The sequence below is a fragment of the Castor canadensis genome, chromosome 6 (assembly GCF_047511655.1).
Source record: "Castor canadensis chromosome 6, mCasCan1.hap1v2, whole genome shotgun sequence".
Taxonomy (NCBI): domain Eukaryota; kingdom Metazoa; phylum Chordata; class Mammalia; order Rodentia; family Castoridae; genus Castor; species Castor canadensis.
Window position 1 is genome coordinate 17,393,628 of NC_133391.1, and position 14,874 is coordinate 17,408,501.

General features: G+C 46.9%; 2 protein-coding genes across 3 annotated transcripts in view; both read right to left on the reverse strand.

The window, feature by feature from the left end:
• Nipsnap2 (nipsnap homolog 2) overlaps positions 1-9,261 on the reverse strand; it is a 30,446-nt gene extending 21,185 nt beyond the window's left edge. The window contains exon 1 of the mRNA XM_074075811.1: positions 9,098-9,261. Coding sequence (XP_073931912.1) covers positions 9,098-9,195 — 98 coding nt within the window. The 5' untranslated portion in view covers positions 9,196-9,261. The remainder of the gene's footprint in view (positions 1-9,097) is intronic.
• Positions 9,262-12,177: 2,916 nt separating this feature from the next.
• Positions 12,178-14,829, reverse strand: Mrps17 (mitochondrial ribosomal protein S17). Of its 2 annotated transcripts, none has more exons than XM_020160491.2 (3): positions 14,707-14,829; positions 13,920-14,059; positions 12,178-12,515 (listed from the first exon to the last, which is right to left on the reverse strand). In XM_020160491.2, exons 2-3 carry the CDS (start codon positions 14,040-14,042, stop codon positions 12,249-12,251), a joined length of 390 nt encoding a protein of 129 aa, XP_020016080.1. In that variant the 5' UTR covers positions 14,043-14,059; positions 14,707-14,829; the 3' UTR covers positions 12,178-12,248. The 2 variants fall into 2 exon arrangements, with proteins under 2 accessions (XP_020016080.1, XP_073931913.1); XM_074075812.1 differs by lacking the exon at positions 14,707-14,829 and adding an exon at positions 14,402-14,698.
• Positions 14,830-14,874: the final 45 nt, after the last annotated feature.

Here is a 14,874-nt window from a genome sequence, read left to right on the forward strand (position 1 = left end):
ACATATAAGGGACTTCACTCCATGCCCTCCTCTGTATCCTGTCCCTCCAGGTGGCCTTGGTTGAGGACCTCACACCAACTTTTGTCTCATGTCCCCCACTTAATCCAGCCACTCTTCTTCCTCTCTCTTCAACACCCCTCATTCACTCCTGCCCCGAGATCCTTGAGGAGCTCCTCCCCTGCCCAGACCACATTCAGGAGGACACCTTTCTCAGACTGACTGCACTTGGTTTATTGATGGCAGCTCCTTTATTCACAATGGACAAAAAAGAGCAGGCTATGCTATTGTCTCTAATTCCACTGTCATTGAGGCACGTCCTCTCCCTTTGGGTATGACTTCCCAAAAGGCCGAACTAACTGCCCTGGCCAGAGCTCTAACCCTGGCAAAAACCAAAACTATTAATATTTACACTGACTCTAAATATGCCTTTCACACTTTGTTGTCCCACTCTGCAATCTGGAAGAAAAGGGGACTCCTAACTACAAAAGGAACCCCCATCATTAATGCTGCCTTAATAACCCAGGTCCTAGAAGCCTCGTACCTCCCTTCCCCCACTTTGACTTCTATACCTCTGTGGGAACCTGACCCAGACCAATACTCACTTCCCTCCTACACCTGCTATTACTCCTCTGTCCACACCTCTTCTGGGGCTGGTTTCCTCAAATTCTGTCGCTCTAATGTCTCTATAAGTACTGAAACCTTCCCGCCCTCTGGACTATACTCTGGTGCAACGGCTCCTTACACACCTGTATAAATGCCTCTACTCCAGGCCCCTGCCTCTCAGTAATAACAGTTCCCCAACTCACTGTCTATGGAAAGGCTGAATTCTTCTGGCTATACTCGCCCTGACAACCACGAGCCGCCTTCCTACCCATTATGGTCGGGATTAGCCTGGCCTCCTCCATCACTGCCACTGGGTTTGCAGGTGGAGCCCTGGGCCATAGTGTCACCTCTGCAAAAGATTTTGAGGAGCGCCTACAGGTCACTCTTGAATCAACCTCAGTTTCTCTGGCCTCCCTTCAGTGACAACTCACCTCATTAGTTCAGGTTGCCTTACAAAACCGCAGGGCCCTAGATCGCTTAACCGCTGAAAAAGGAGGCACCTGCCTTTTCCTCCAAGAGGAATGTTGTTACATTAATAAGTCAGGCCTAGTAGAACAGAATATTGATACCCTGTCTCAATTAAGCGAAGAAATCCAACTTCACAGAACTAAAAACTCCTCTGTCCTAGACTGGACTCAATCTCCTCTGCTCTCTTGGCTCTTGCCTTTCCTAGCGCCCCTATTGTTGTTTTTACCCTCCCGAGTTTTCTCCCTTGCATTATAAAAAATATACAAAATTTTTTACTAGATTGCATATCTGCAGCCACCAACCAAAGATTCAATCAACTCCTCCTCCAAGGATATCAACCTCTCTGGTGCCACCAAGGGGAACCCCACGCTAACCTCTACGAAGACACCAAACCCTGGGGACCCCACCTGAGGACATGCGCTGCCCCCCTGCCAGCCGGAAGCAGCTAGAGGATCAAACTACGCCCAAATACCCAACCCTTCTCCTCTCTCTCTCTAGTAAACGAAAAATGGGGAAATGATGAGAACTGCCTCTTCTGGAGCCTAAACCGCAGCTGGTTTCACTCCTAGCAAAACAAAGCCCACCATTCTTTACCTCCCACCCCCCTTCCTTTTCCCACCCGTGGACCTTGCTCCTGCAGCTGGTCTCTTCCTTTGCAGATCAAAGACCATCCCTTGCCCTTGCTTTCCCCCAAATGCTATTTAAAATCAGACCGGCCGAGAGAAGCTGCTGCACCATTTTCTCTCAGCCACCAGCCTGCTTATTAAACTTTTGGACATGAGATAACTCTCGTGAGCCTCCTTTGTGTGCGGTGTGCGACGTTTTCCTAACAAAGGGCCCCCAGCGTTTGAGGCAGGGTCCCAAGAGAGGGTGCCCTGGCTCAAGTACTTTTGAGAACAAAATCTCATGAACTGTGTCATGAGATGAACACATGGATTCCATATTAGAATAACACATATTCCTATTCTTTAATTTTTTTTATTTTTAAAATAAAAATTTACAGTACTGGAGTTTGAACTCAGGGCCTACACCTTGAGCCACTCATTTTTTTATGATAGGTATTTTTGAGATAGGGTCTTCAGAATTCTTTGCCTGGGGTTGACTTTGAACCTTGATCCTCCTGATCTCTGTCTCCTGAGTAGCTGGGATTACAGCTGTGAGCCACTGGTGCTTGGCTCAGAGTTCAACTGACAGTGAGAGAGAAAGAGAGTGACAGCAGGAAAGTATACTCCCCAAGGAAGAGGGGGGAGCAGCTCTGAGCAGGGTGACTTAAGAGCAGCAACTATAGCTCAAGAGCACAAATTCCTATTCTTATTCAAGAACATTTTATAATTTGGAATATAAATTTTGGAAATAATAGTATTCTAAATTTCACATTATATTGGCAACCTTTTTCTTCTTTCTGTTTTAAGAAATCAATAGCTATGCCAAATGTGGTGGTACACACTTGTAATCCCAGTGCTTGGGAGGATATGATAGGAGGACTGAGAGTTTGAGGCTGGTATGGGCTACAGAGAGAGTTCCAGGCCAGTTTGTGCCACATAGTCTCCAAAAACAAAATCAAAACAAAAGCTGGGCGTTGGTGGCTCACACCTGTAATCCTAGCTACTCAGAAGGCAGAGATCAGGAGGATCGAGGTTCAAAGTCAGCCACAGGCAAAGAGTTTTGGAGACCCTATCTTGAAAATATCCATCACAAAAAAGGAGTAGCTCAAGGTGTAGGCCCTGAATTCAAACCCCAGCACCACAAAAAACAAACAAAAAACAAAAGTAAAATCAACTAGCTGCTTTATTGAACAAACATTATGGAACAATTTTCTCCCCATAAAATGTTCTTTTAACTAAAAAATAATTCATAGGATATTTTCTGAAATAGCTAGAAACCAGATAAAAAGATTTTTTTGAATGATGTGAACCTATAAATATACAAACAAAAATACAACATGCTTTCTATGAATAATGTTCAAGAAACAGAAAAACATTTTTTTCCCAATCCTTCAAGGATTAAAAAGCAAGAAACTCACACTAAACAAGCAAAAGAACAAGTTAATACCAGCACATGCAATTTTTCTTGTAAAGTGGTCAGGACAAAAACCCATGGTCCTAAATAATGTTTGTAAAAAGAATCTGGAAACTTCCATTTTGCTTTCACTGTCTGTTAAAATTCCTTAGAATTATGAAAGTGTTCATGGCTGTATCCTGGAGGAAAGGATGCTGGGATAGAAGGAAAGGTACAGCTTTCCCCATATAATTCTATATTGACTGCTTCTCCCTTTTGTACTCACTCTTGGATAATGGACCTCAAGTACTCAGGACAGTACCTGGTTTATGTTAAGGGCTTACAAGATAAGTTTCTAAAATGATTTTTTTCAACAAACTTTATAAAAGACATTATATATAAAGTACTAGTTCTCTAACAAAAAACTAAAATCATACAGTGTTTGCTACTGTTTTCAATTCATTCCTTGATTAGGGGAAAAAAAACCCCACCCCAAAAACCTCATTCCAAAGAAGGCAATTTTCCAAATGAATCATGGTAAAATTTATTTCAATAAAAATAAATGTGGTGTTTTACACACACCACATTTTGATATTTAATATATCATGAAGCCAATGGGAGGCATGTAAAATTAGCAACAAAGTAGAAAGTTTGCACAAATGACCTAAGAGCTATGCAGAGTAGAGGATGAGACTCAGCAGCAGTCCACACAGAATCTGAGTGCAAATGCCTCGACAAGTAAGGAACAGTCTGGCCCCAAACTGCCCCCAACTGACTGTCAAACTTTGACATCTTTTGAGTGATAGGTGTCAGGTGACCAAAGCTGCCTGATGTGCCCTGTCCATCTCATTGGCTAAGCCAAACCACAGACGGAAGAGAAACAGCTGTGCCCAGGGCTGCCAGAGTGATAAGATCTGGTCAAGGTCTGAGCGACAATCACCAGGGGCAGAAGTCTTTACAACATCATAAATATGTGTATGTATATTAGGGTTATTAATATATTAATTATTATTAATATTACATTAATGCTATATTGGGTGGCACTTTATAGAGGGTAGGGAGCAGTACAGAATACTAGGCAGAGTAAACATGTGCTAGGCTCTATGGATATCAACTTGAATCTGATGCTGAGCCTGTTCAGTCTCCTGGGAAATACTACCAGTAAGCAGCTAGAGTGATTGTGGATGCTGTGGAAGTAGACAGACAGACACACATACACACTCACTCACTCCAAGAGCCCAAGGGAATGAATCACTGGCTTGGATTCTGGAGGGACTCCAGTAGAGACATTTCAGCTTGGTCTTGGAGGACAAGCCAAACAGATGGACATGCAGGTGATAATCCAGTCAAAGGGAACAACATGTACAGGGCATGGAGTCATGAAAATGAACGGCATATTCTGTAACTGCAGAGGTCAGTGAGGCAGAACAGGGAGTAGGAGGTTGCCAGAGAGAGAATGGGAGGCACCATTAGCTGGACTTTATTCTGAACATGGTGAGATGCTAGCAAGTTTTCAAAGTGTACAAACCAGCCTGGCAGTGCAGTGACAGATGACAGCGGCACTAAAGGCAGGCAGCATTGTTCCTTGGCTCCCTGTTGGCTGCCAGGCCCAGCAGCAACAGGCACAAATGATGGTGCAGGGCCAAGATGATGACAGTAGAGTTCCCTTCTTTTGTGTACATTCAGAAGAGGCTCCTGGGGCTGGAGACACAGCTCTGTGGTAGAGTGATGCCTAGCATGCTCAAAGCCCTGGGTCCATCCCCAGGGTGAGACACAGGTCCTGATCAAGTGTGGAAGATCGTGCTAAGATTTGCAGAGTAAATGGAAGAAGGGAACACATTTAAGACTCAGACCCCAGGACAAGACAGCAATAGCACAGTGAGTTTCCTTCACTTGACCCTCAAATATTTACAAACTGCACAGCATGTGCCTGGCACTGAGCCAGCTGGGAACACAAAGATGAATCAACCCAGGCCTGACTTCAAACAGCTGCATTTGCTGGTGGGCCCAGGGAAACATGATCACAGCCTAAAGTGAGGTAAGCGTTTGATGAGGACATAGGTGGTAGCTGTGTCAGGTGGGGGTGGAGGCTGTGGGGTCTAAGTCAGCCTGGAAGAGATGGAGAGCAGCTGTCTGAGGAAGTACCTGTTGGGCTAAAGACTTGACAATGAGGAGAAATTTGGCAGGTGGATCCCCATAGGAGGAAGGACATTCTAAGAACCAGTACCTGCCAAAGCCAGGAGTGTGCATTTGCTGCACAATGAGGAAGCAGGCCAGTGGGAGTGGAGGCTGAACAACCTGTCCCAAGGGAGTCCTGCATTAACGCTGTAGCTACCTGACTCCCTTCCCCACCACCAACCCCAGTAAACCTGACTTATACGCTGCTGCTATAGAACCCTGTTGCCCATGTTTCATTTTGAAATACTTCAAACACAGAGAAGCTGAAATAAAATAATCTGTGCCCTGCATCTAGATTTAAAAACCACCCTGTCACCATTTTAAATTTCTATTTGCTTTTTAATTTTTACACAACCATTTGAAAACCATGTAGACACAGTTCTCCTCTAAATACTTCAGCATGTATCTCCTAAGAGTAAAAAACAAATCCACAATGCCATGATTACATCCAAGAAAGATAATAATTCACAATCTCTAATATCCCTTCCCTATTCAAATGTCCTCAACTGTCCTCCAAGTATCTTGCACAGCTTTTCTTGGCAGGGCAGTTGGGGGAGGAAGAGAAGTGGGATTAGGATCCATAGTTTGTGTAATAGGGATCTTTATTTAAGAGGCAAAATGCCCTCTCAGTACTGGGATTTGAATTCAGGGCTTCCCAGGTTCTACCACTTCAGCCACACCTCCAGTCCTTAGAAGTCTTTAGGTGCCCCATTCAACAACAGGTTCAAGTCCACACTCTTCACAGGAATCCAGACAAGTAAGTGTTGCTGAGGGCTGAACTGAGGGCATTGGGGATGGACAAGGTGGAGTCCAGATGTGCTAGAGGCAGAACTGACAGATGTGGCAACCTACCTATGGGTGGAAGAGGGAAGGCATGGATTGGGGGAAGACCTTGCCCTTTCCAGTGTGGGTCACTAAGTGGAAGGGAGAGAGAACCCAGGAGGAGCAGGCTTTGTCAGAGGACCACGAGTTAAATCTTGGGTGCACAGGATTTCCAGCCCCAGTGGGACACTTACCAAATGTGCAGTAAGCATCTGGGAACTCTGGGCCTGGCACCAAGCCATGCTGAGTAAGATGTGCTGGCAAATGTACACACAGGGACGAGGTGCCCAGGAAGCCCCCATTCCTTTCTGAAACTCACCCTGCAAGGTCACTGCTAGCACCCTTCTGGCAACCTCAGTTCTCTCATCTCCCTTAACCTTTCAGCGTTTCTGGCACAGCTGAGCACTCCTTCCTTGGGATCTTCCCTCTGGCAATAACAACCTTGCTGGCTGCTCTTTCCCTTCTTCCTTTCTGGCCCCCACTTATCCAGACTGTAAATGCTAACCTATACTCTCTCCTCAAAACATCTCATCTATTCCTATAGCTGGGCGCTGGGTGCTGGTGGCTCGCGCCTGTAATCCTAGCTACTTGGGAGGCTAAGACCCCATCTTCAAAATAAGTAGAGCAAAATGGACTGAAGGTGTGGCTCAGTGGTAGAGCACCTGTTTTGCAAGTGCAAAGCCCTGAGTTCAAACCCCTGTTGCACCAAAAAAAAACCCAAAAAACAAAATTGTAATCAAATACACAACAGTAAAATGAAACCCACGTTACCCATCAGCTTTAAGTTCCTACATGCTGACAAAACTCCCACACGTTGCCTGCAGCCCAAACATCTCCTGGGGACCTCATACTGTTTTTCCAAGTGAATAGCATACAACCACCTCAAACTTCACAGGGTTCTAAGTAGTCTAGATCTCTTCACATCCCTCCCTTGCCTATCCCCCACTTCCTCTGCTCTAAATTACCAGCAAGTTCCCAGATAGACAGCCTGTATACTTTATTCACCCATGTTTCCCAACAGTGAGGTGCCTGCCACAGGGTAGCCATATTTACAGAACAAATGACTTTTAGTAAACATCACCAGCGTCCACTCACTGGCCCCTTACCCTTGATTCTGTCCCCTTCTCCAAAGGAAGACTGATTTTTAAAAATTACATATCAGATCATGTCGCACCAGTTCATACTTTTAACTATCTTCTATGGCTCATAGAATAAATGCCAAGCTCTCTCTGTGGTGGCCTGCAGGGCCTGGAATGAGCTGAGCCCTGATCCTTGCTGCCTCTCCTCTAGCTAGTTCCCATGGTGCCTGTACCTAGTCTCCTGAACTTTTCTAGGGTGGGTCAGGATGCCTGACTCCCACTCAAGGTTTTTTCACATGCTTACCCTTTCAGTCTCGGCTTCTTGGTGTCATGAGCTGCTACAGGGTTCCTTGGTCTTCTCTCATAGCACCTATCTTATCTGTAAGCTGTAGGGGTTTTACCTTTCACAGCTGGGGACAGTGACCATGGCTATTCCATGCAGTTCCACAGCACTTCAAGAACACCGTGCACTTCAATATTTGGTAGAATTAGTGAATTAGCTGAGTTTAGGTTGAGTACTGGAGAATGTCTATAGGTCAGGCAGACTGGGGGCCCAGTAGTAGTCAAAAAGTACAGTGGGACCTGAGACAGTTACCAAAGAACCACAGGTTGGAGATAGGACTCCAGTGTCACTAGCTTTTGGCCCCAGCAGAAAGAAAGGGTACTGGGCCTCTACTTCACTTTGTGACCTTGAATTCTAGGCAAACAATTTCTGCCTGTTGATCAAAGAACAAAACAAACTTCAAGGACTCACACTGCTTGTATATGAAGGAAAAAAATAAAGGCAAAAAAGCCACACACTAGATACTCAGTAACAATAAAAGGAAGCTGTTCTGTAATCAACTTGGAAGGTCAAATGTATGTAATTTGGATGTACAAGCTAAGCATCAGTCCTAGGAAAGGCCTTTGGCCTGAAGCCTCACATCCTAGTTCAAATACTTTCCTAATTCTGCCTCTCTTCCTCTCCAAGTTTCGATCTGCTAAAAACGCTAGTCTTACTTGTTAAAACTGCAACCAGGCCGGGTGCTGGTGGCTCACGCATGTAATTTTAGCTACTCAGGAGGCAGAGATCAGGACTGTGGCTCCAACCTAGCCTGGGCAAGTAGTTCAGGAGAACCTATCTCGAAAATACCCAACACAAAACGGCGGGCGAAGTGGCTCAAGTGGTAGAGAGCCTGCCTAGCAGGTGTGAGGCCCTGAGTTCAAACTCTGGTACAGCAAAAAAAAAAAAAAAAAAAAGACTGCAACCAGGATTAAGTTAAATAAGCCATATTATATACAGCTCCCCGGCCTATAGTGAGTCTAACACTGGGCTCCACCCTCAGCACTGGGGGAAGGAGAGATTATCAGATAGTTCGTTGCTTTCCTTTTAAAATGTCAACTGCATTTTCTAGCGGTTCATTAATAACCACTGCCACCAAAAAGGCAACACTGAAATCACCCAGAGGAAAAAGCCAAAAAACCAAAAGCAAATCTAAGGGTAAATTAGGATGTATAAATTCAAGTGTCAAGGTGATGGATCGGACACCTGACGTGTAATCCAGCGAAGTTGGGAAAAGTTTAAGCATCCAGTCAGCAACACTTCTGGATGCAAGTCAAGGCTGCTGGGCGCCGGGGCCCGTCGCTCCGCGCCCCGTCCTGGTAATTCGTTTCTTCCCCGCCTGCGCGCAGGTGTCGCCGCTCCGGTCGGCAGGGCCGCAGGCCGCGTCTAGGCCGCGCTCGCCGGGCACAGCCCCGAGGCCGGGCGGACGCAGTCCGGCCCCGCCCTGCCCGGCCCCGCTGTGACCTTGAGCCCCGATCACCGGAAGGCGCCAGGCCCGGCCCGCCGAAGCTCCGGCCGCCGCGATCCCGCCGCCCCCCAGCCCGGGGCGGAGCGGAACCGGTCGCGACCCCGCGCCCTCGGCCCCGCGCCCTCCCCAGCTGCGCCCGGAGACGGCGTCGCTGCTCACCGGAGCCCGGGCAGGGGGCTGCCAGGGGCGGCCGGGCGCAGGAGACCGCTTGCCGCCGCCGCCGCCGCTCCTCGGGCGCGCAGCACTCGCGTCGCCATCTTGCTCCGGAGCCTCGGCTCCCACCGCCCGGGCGCCGCCGTGACGCCGCCGCCGCCGCCGCGACCCCTCCCCCGGCCCGGCCGGCGGGCTGGGGCGGGGCGGGGCAGGACGCGCGGCCGCTGCAGGGCGGGTCGCCGCCGCCAGGGGGAGCAGCGCGGCGCCGAGACGGGTTCCCGGGCTGGCGGGGCGCGGGGAGAAGGGACAATTGGGAGTCTCCAGCTCAGTGTCCAGAACCGGGTGGATACAACGAACGGACGGGGCGTGGGTGAAGGCACCGGGAAGATGCGCAAGAGTAACATTGTTGCCAGGAGAATTAGGATCTAGCGGTAGAAAGTAGGAGGGCGACCCTCTCCCCAAATCTCTTTTGAATTTTGGATCTTGTGGATGTATTACCATTTCAACAAAGTAACACTTGGCGGGGAGGATGGATGAGGAAGAGTAATAGAGGGGATGAATACAATAAAAGTACATTATATTCATGTAGAAATATATAGCAAAACAGCTTTGTACAATTAATAAAGTAACACTTCAGTATGTCAAGTGCTGAGTGCAGAGGTGCACAAAGAAGCCATGTCTGCCAGAAGGGAGAGCCTGCAAGTTTTGGGGCAGAAGCCAGGAAACAGTTCCTGCTGCACTAATGGCAGCCCAGTGCCGAGGGGAGGAGTGGACCAGTGGAAAGAATATTCCTGGCAGAAGAAAACAACTTTAGCAAAAGCATGGGGAAGTATATTCTATAGGAAGATAAAAGAGCTACGGACCAGGTGGGCAGAAAAGGAGCTAGACAGGAGGAGAGGAGGCAGCCCTGCCAAGCTGCAGCGGGCTGAGCTCTCTGAAACTGGTAAGAGGAAGGAGTGGTGCAGACGTTTCCTCGCTGGAGCAGCTTGAACGTTAATATGGCAAGGAAGCACCCAAGACAGGGGTGGGTTGTGCAAATGGAGGAGGGTAGCAAAGAGAATTTGCCTCAGAGGGGGAGGGGCACTTGTCACTTGGAGGGCAGTGGAGTACCCTACCTCAACTAGCTCATGTGCTTAGTGAGGTTGTTTAGACCCAAAAAGCAGGCAGAGGGGCTCTCCCTGGGACAGGAAGAACTCCGAATCCCTCTGCCCCCGGTGTGCTGGGATTACACCTATGTGCCACCATGCCTGGCCTATCTCAGCCTTATTTTAAGACAGAGCTTTTCTAGTCTCCTGAAATGTGAGGTAGCTAAATTTGGTAGCTAGACATTTCTTTGCTGTTTTTGCTTTTTTAAATATTTAATATTAGGCCATTTATTTATTTTCCCCTCACTGTCATTTTGCTCTGGAGGTTCATTAACTGAGTGCTTTTTACGGGGATGGAAAGGGGCACTCTCATTTCACATAAACACAGTAAGTCTACCTAGATCATAATTTTTACACAAGATTTCCATGAATTTTTTTTTTTCCCCAGCAGTGGGGATTGAACATATGGCCCCGTGCTTGCTAGGTGAGCCTCTACCACTGAGTCACATTCCCAGCCCAAGCAAAATTTTTGTTTAAATAAAAATGATACATTAAAATATTTTAGAGGTGGCTTGAAGTCTTTCCCAGAGTTGGGGTACAGGTGTCATTTGCTGGGAGAACCTCTCCAGACAGCCTGTGATGCTCTGAACCCTCCTAGGCTAACAAGCACTACATAGCCCCATGTGCAGGGGACTTGAACACCTTCTGATGCTTCCCTTCCACTCACTTGTCCTGACACCAGTAGTTCTACTCCAGCACTACTCTCATCTCCACACTAGTTTACACCTTAGGACCAGCCTCTGAACTTCCAGCCTCTCCTCTTCCTCTTCCTGCCCATTCTCTACATTGAAGCTATTTAACCTGTACTGAAATGCAAATGTGATCGAATCATGCTTTGAAATCTTTCTCTGGCTTCCAGAACCTTGGTTATGCTTTCTGTTACTCTGAGGACTTTACATGCCTGAATCTCTGGCTGGAATGCCCCTCTCCACCATCACCTCTCAGCCTAGAGACTTTCAAGACTGAGTGGTAGCAGTCTCACCTCCGCTGGGAAGTTAATCTCTCCCTCAACCCATGTGGTCCAGTTTGCCACGAGGCACCCATGCCTGCCTGCCATGTGAGCTCTGATGACCAATGCCTGAGGTCTTTTTTTTTTTGTGGTACTTGGAGCTTGAACTCAGGGCCTACAACTTGAGCCACTCCACCACCCCTTTTCTTTTGTGATGGGTTTTTTCCACATAAAGTCTCTTGAACTATTTGCCCCAACTGGCTTTGAACCTCAATCCTCCTGATCTCTGCCTCCTTAGTAGCTGGGATTACAGGCGTGAGCCACCAGCATTGGTCATCATTAAAACCTTGTGTTATACAACGCACATATTTGCTGAGGATGAAATACACCCAAGTCTCTTTCTAGAAGCCAGAAAACTGGAGTATGTAGCTCCATGTTCTTCAGGTCAAAATCTAAGTTATCATGGTTTATTAACAAAATTCAAAAACCTCCAGCTTAAAGACCTACAATTTAATCAATCTGTCAGATTTCAACAACTCATGCCTATTTAATCTAGCTCACAATATAAATGACAGAGTTCAGACATTTTATTTTCTATATATCAGCATTCCTATGAATATAGCTTAATCTGACAAAGTTTGGCCACAAGCAGTTTATTTTCCTTAGGAGGTGGTAAAATCAGAGAAAAAAAATTTAACTTACTCTGAATATATACCATTAAAAATATTTTCTGTGTGCTGGCTCAAGTGGTAAGAGTACTTGCCTAGCAAATGAAAGGCCCTGAGTTCAAACCCCAGTACTGCCAAAAAAAAAAACCCACCCACAACAAATAAAGTAAGTTCAAAACTCTTTTGCATGAAAAAATAAAGCAGTATACCTTCTAAAACAGCAAGCTTACCAAATAATGCAGCAGGTGGCTGGGTGCTCTTAGTGTAATATCAAGGTATGTTCACTGAAAAGAAAACTCAGAAACATGACCACCAACATTTAGAAAAAAAAAACTTTTTTTTTTTCCGCATAAAACAAACATGAACTTTTCCCCTTGACTCCTTCCAGTCCGTCACTATGCTGAAGAGACATTGAGTTCTTCCAGTGTTTTGCTCAGGTGAGTGGATTCTGAACCGATTGGACTCTCCAGGTAGGTGGTTCCCGCACAGGGTTTTCCTGTCACTGGGTCTATGACTTTGCCAACTTTGAAAATGATCTCAGCCAGTTCGTGTTTCACATGCTTTGTTCGTGGAACAGGCAAAGCTTTGAGAAGCACAATATCCCCAACCGTGCACTGCTGAAGGGCATCGTGAGCAAAGTAGGTTTTTCTCTTATTAAAATACTGTTCAGAGAAAGAGAGGAACAAGTCACTAGCTTCCATCTGTGGCATGGCAGTGCTATACAAACTGTGAAAAAGAAATGCACAGAACACGGGCACTGGTAGCTCACGCCTATAACGCCTATAATCCCAGCTACTCAGGAGTTAGAGATCAGGAAGATAGAGGTATGAAGCCAGCCCAGGGAAATAGTTCATGAGACTCTATCTCGAAGAAAACCCATCACACAAGAAAAAGGGCTGGTGGAGTGGCTCAAGGTATAAGACGTGAGTTCAAACCCCACTACTGCAAAAAAAAAGAAAAAAACAAAACCAAAAACAAACCCCGCACAGAAAACAAGCCAAGGCATGAAAAAGGTCAGAAACTTCAGGAAACTTCTGGTACAAAAATCAGCTGCATAATTACAAAAGGGCAATGACTTTTCCAGAGTTGATTTTGTCCTTGGGCTCTCCAGGCCGTTCCCTTCAGTACCCTTGCTCTATCAGTTATCATCTCTCTCTATGCCTTTCCTTCCCAGGGAAGCCTTCTCCTATGTGTGTGTGTGTGTTTTCTTTTTGGCAGTACTGGGACTTGAACTCAAGGCCTCACACTTGCTAGGCAGGTGCTCTACCACTTGAGCCACTCCGCCAGCCTGGAAGCCTTCTCTCTAGCCTATAAACATGTAAGTCTCTCACTATATTTGAGTCACTTAACTACTCTAAGCTCAGTTTTTTTCCCTCTTCACTTAAAAGGAAGCTCTAAAGTTATCAAGAGAATTAAGTGTTATAATGTGTATGAAAGACTTAGCTCTGTGCTGGCTCAGAGCCTTGCAAATGAATCACCTACTTTTCCTAGCAACCTCGCTGCATTATCAGGCATTACTATTTTACAGATCAGAAAAGTAGGCTTAGGAAGGTTAAGGTGCACAGTTGATAAACAAGGGTCATTATTCAAACTAAGCTCTTCTAAAGCCAATCACCAGGCCTTCTTTGGCTTGTTCCTGTGTCTTTATTTCTAGATAATGAACAGAATTCCTTACTATGGTAAGCCCAACTTCAACAGCAGAAACCACCTGGCACCTGCTCCTCCCTCTCTTGCACAAATCAGTGACTCTGTCCCTTCTTCCTGTAATCTACTTTTCCCCACTCCATCTCTGCTGCTCCAACTAAGTTCAGGTCCTTTTCATTTCCTTCCTAGACTTTTACAACAGCCTCTTCACCCATTCCCTTACCTCTAACCCCCATCCCAATGCCCCGTATGTTTCAATAGTGCTTTGCATACTGGACGACTGCAACATTTATCAGAAGGAATTGAAATTAACTCTAAGTTCCTGGAATGTGTGTATAAACCACATTATACCCATAGACCAGCCCAGTGCCTGGTTCACAGCAGATGCTCTATTACTGATAGAGAAATGTTTTCCTGCTCACCTTCAGTAAGTAGGGATCCAGAACAAGCCTGGTCACTCTCACTTTAGCGGTTTTTTGCATTGCTGTCCCAATCACCTTCCCCACGATCCATTTTGCATGGACGGATGAGCGAACTACTGACATTATGTGGCTATGGTCACCTGAAAAACAAACCTCAAAGCTTAACATTCTGGGCTGGGAGCGGTAGAACACCTGCCTAGCATGCATGAAGTTCTGGGTTCGATCACCAGTCCCGCAAAATCCTTCTCCCACCAAAGTAAGTAAACAAATCATTCTGGTGGCTATGACTTGCCAAATGAACCAGCTCGGAAACTGCGTCTGTAATCTCTCTGGGATCACCAGTTCAAAGACGTTTAGGGGTCCCGCCTTTCCTTCGGACCCAATCTCCCATCTGCATAGTGTTCACAGTGCAGCAACGTTAATCTCTCCAAACCCCAGTTCTCAGCCCCTGGAAAACCGGGAACACAACAGGGCCAACTCACAGGAGTACTTGGAGTATTTGACCTAAAAGGCGCTCAAAATGCTGGCCATTACTGATGTCCTTTATTTCTCTCCATTCCTCCGGGCTGCCTATTTCCAAAGGCTCAGAGCAAGCGAGACCTTGGCGGGGGATCGGAGACCTTGACCTGGGGCTGCTTTGGGATCAGTTACTACCGACGCCATGCTAGAGAAGACCGGGGTAATTCGCATCCCCCACCCCGGACAACCGTGAGGACGCGACTCGCTCTGCCGGCTCCTGCGCGGCAGCGCCTCTGTCCCCAAAACCCACGCTTTACACCACGCTCACCTCCTGACTCTACGGTGCAACCACCAGGCCCGCCGAGCCCCGCTGGAGCGTGATGGCGTCATGCCGCACGCAGGCTCCGCCCCGCCCCGCTCCTTTCATTGGCCGTGGATCCTCCTAGTCCTGGGCGGGGTTAAGGGTAGGACTCCGCCCAGTCTTCTTAGAAAAGGC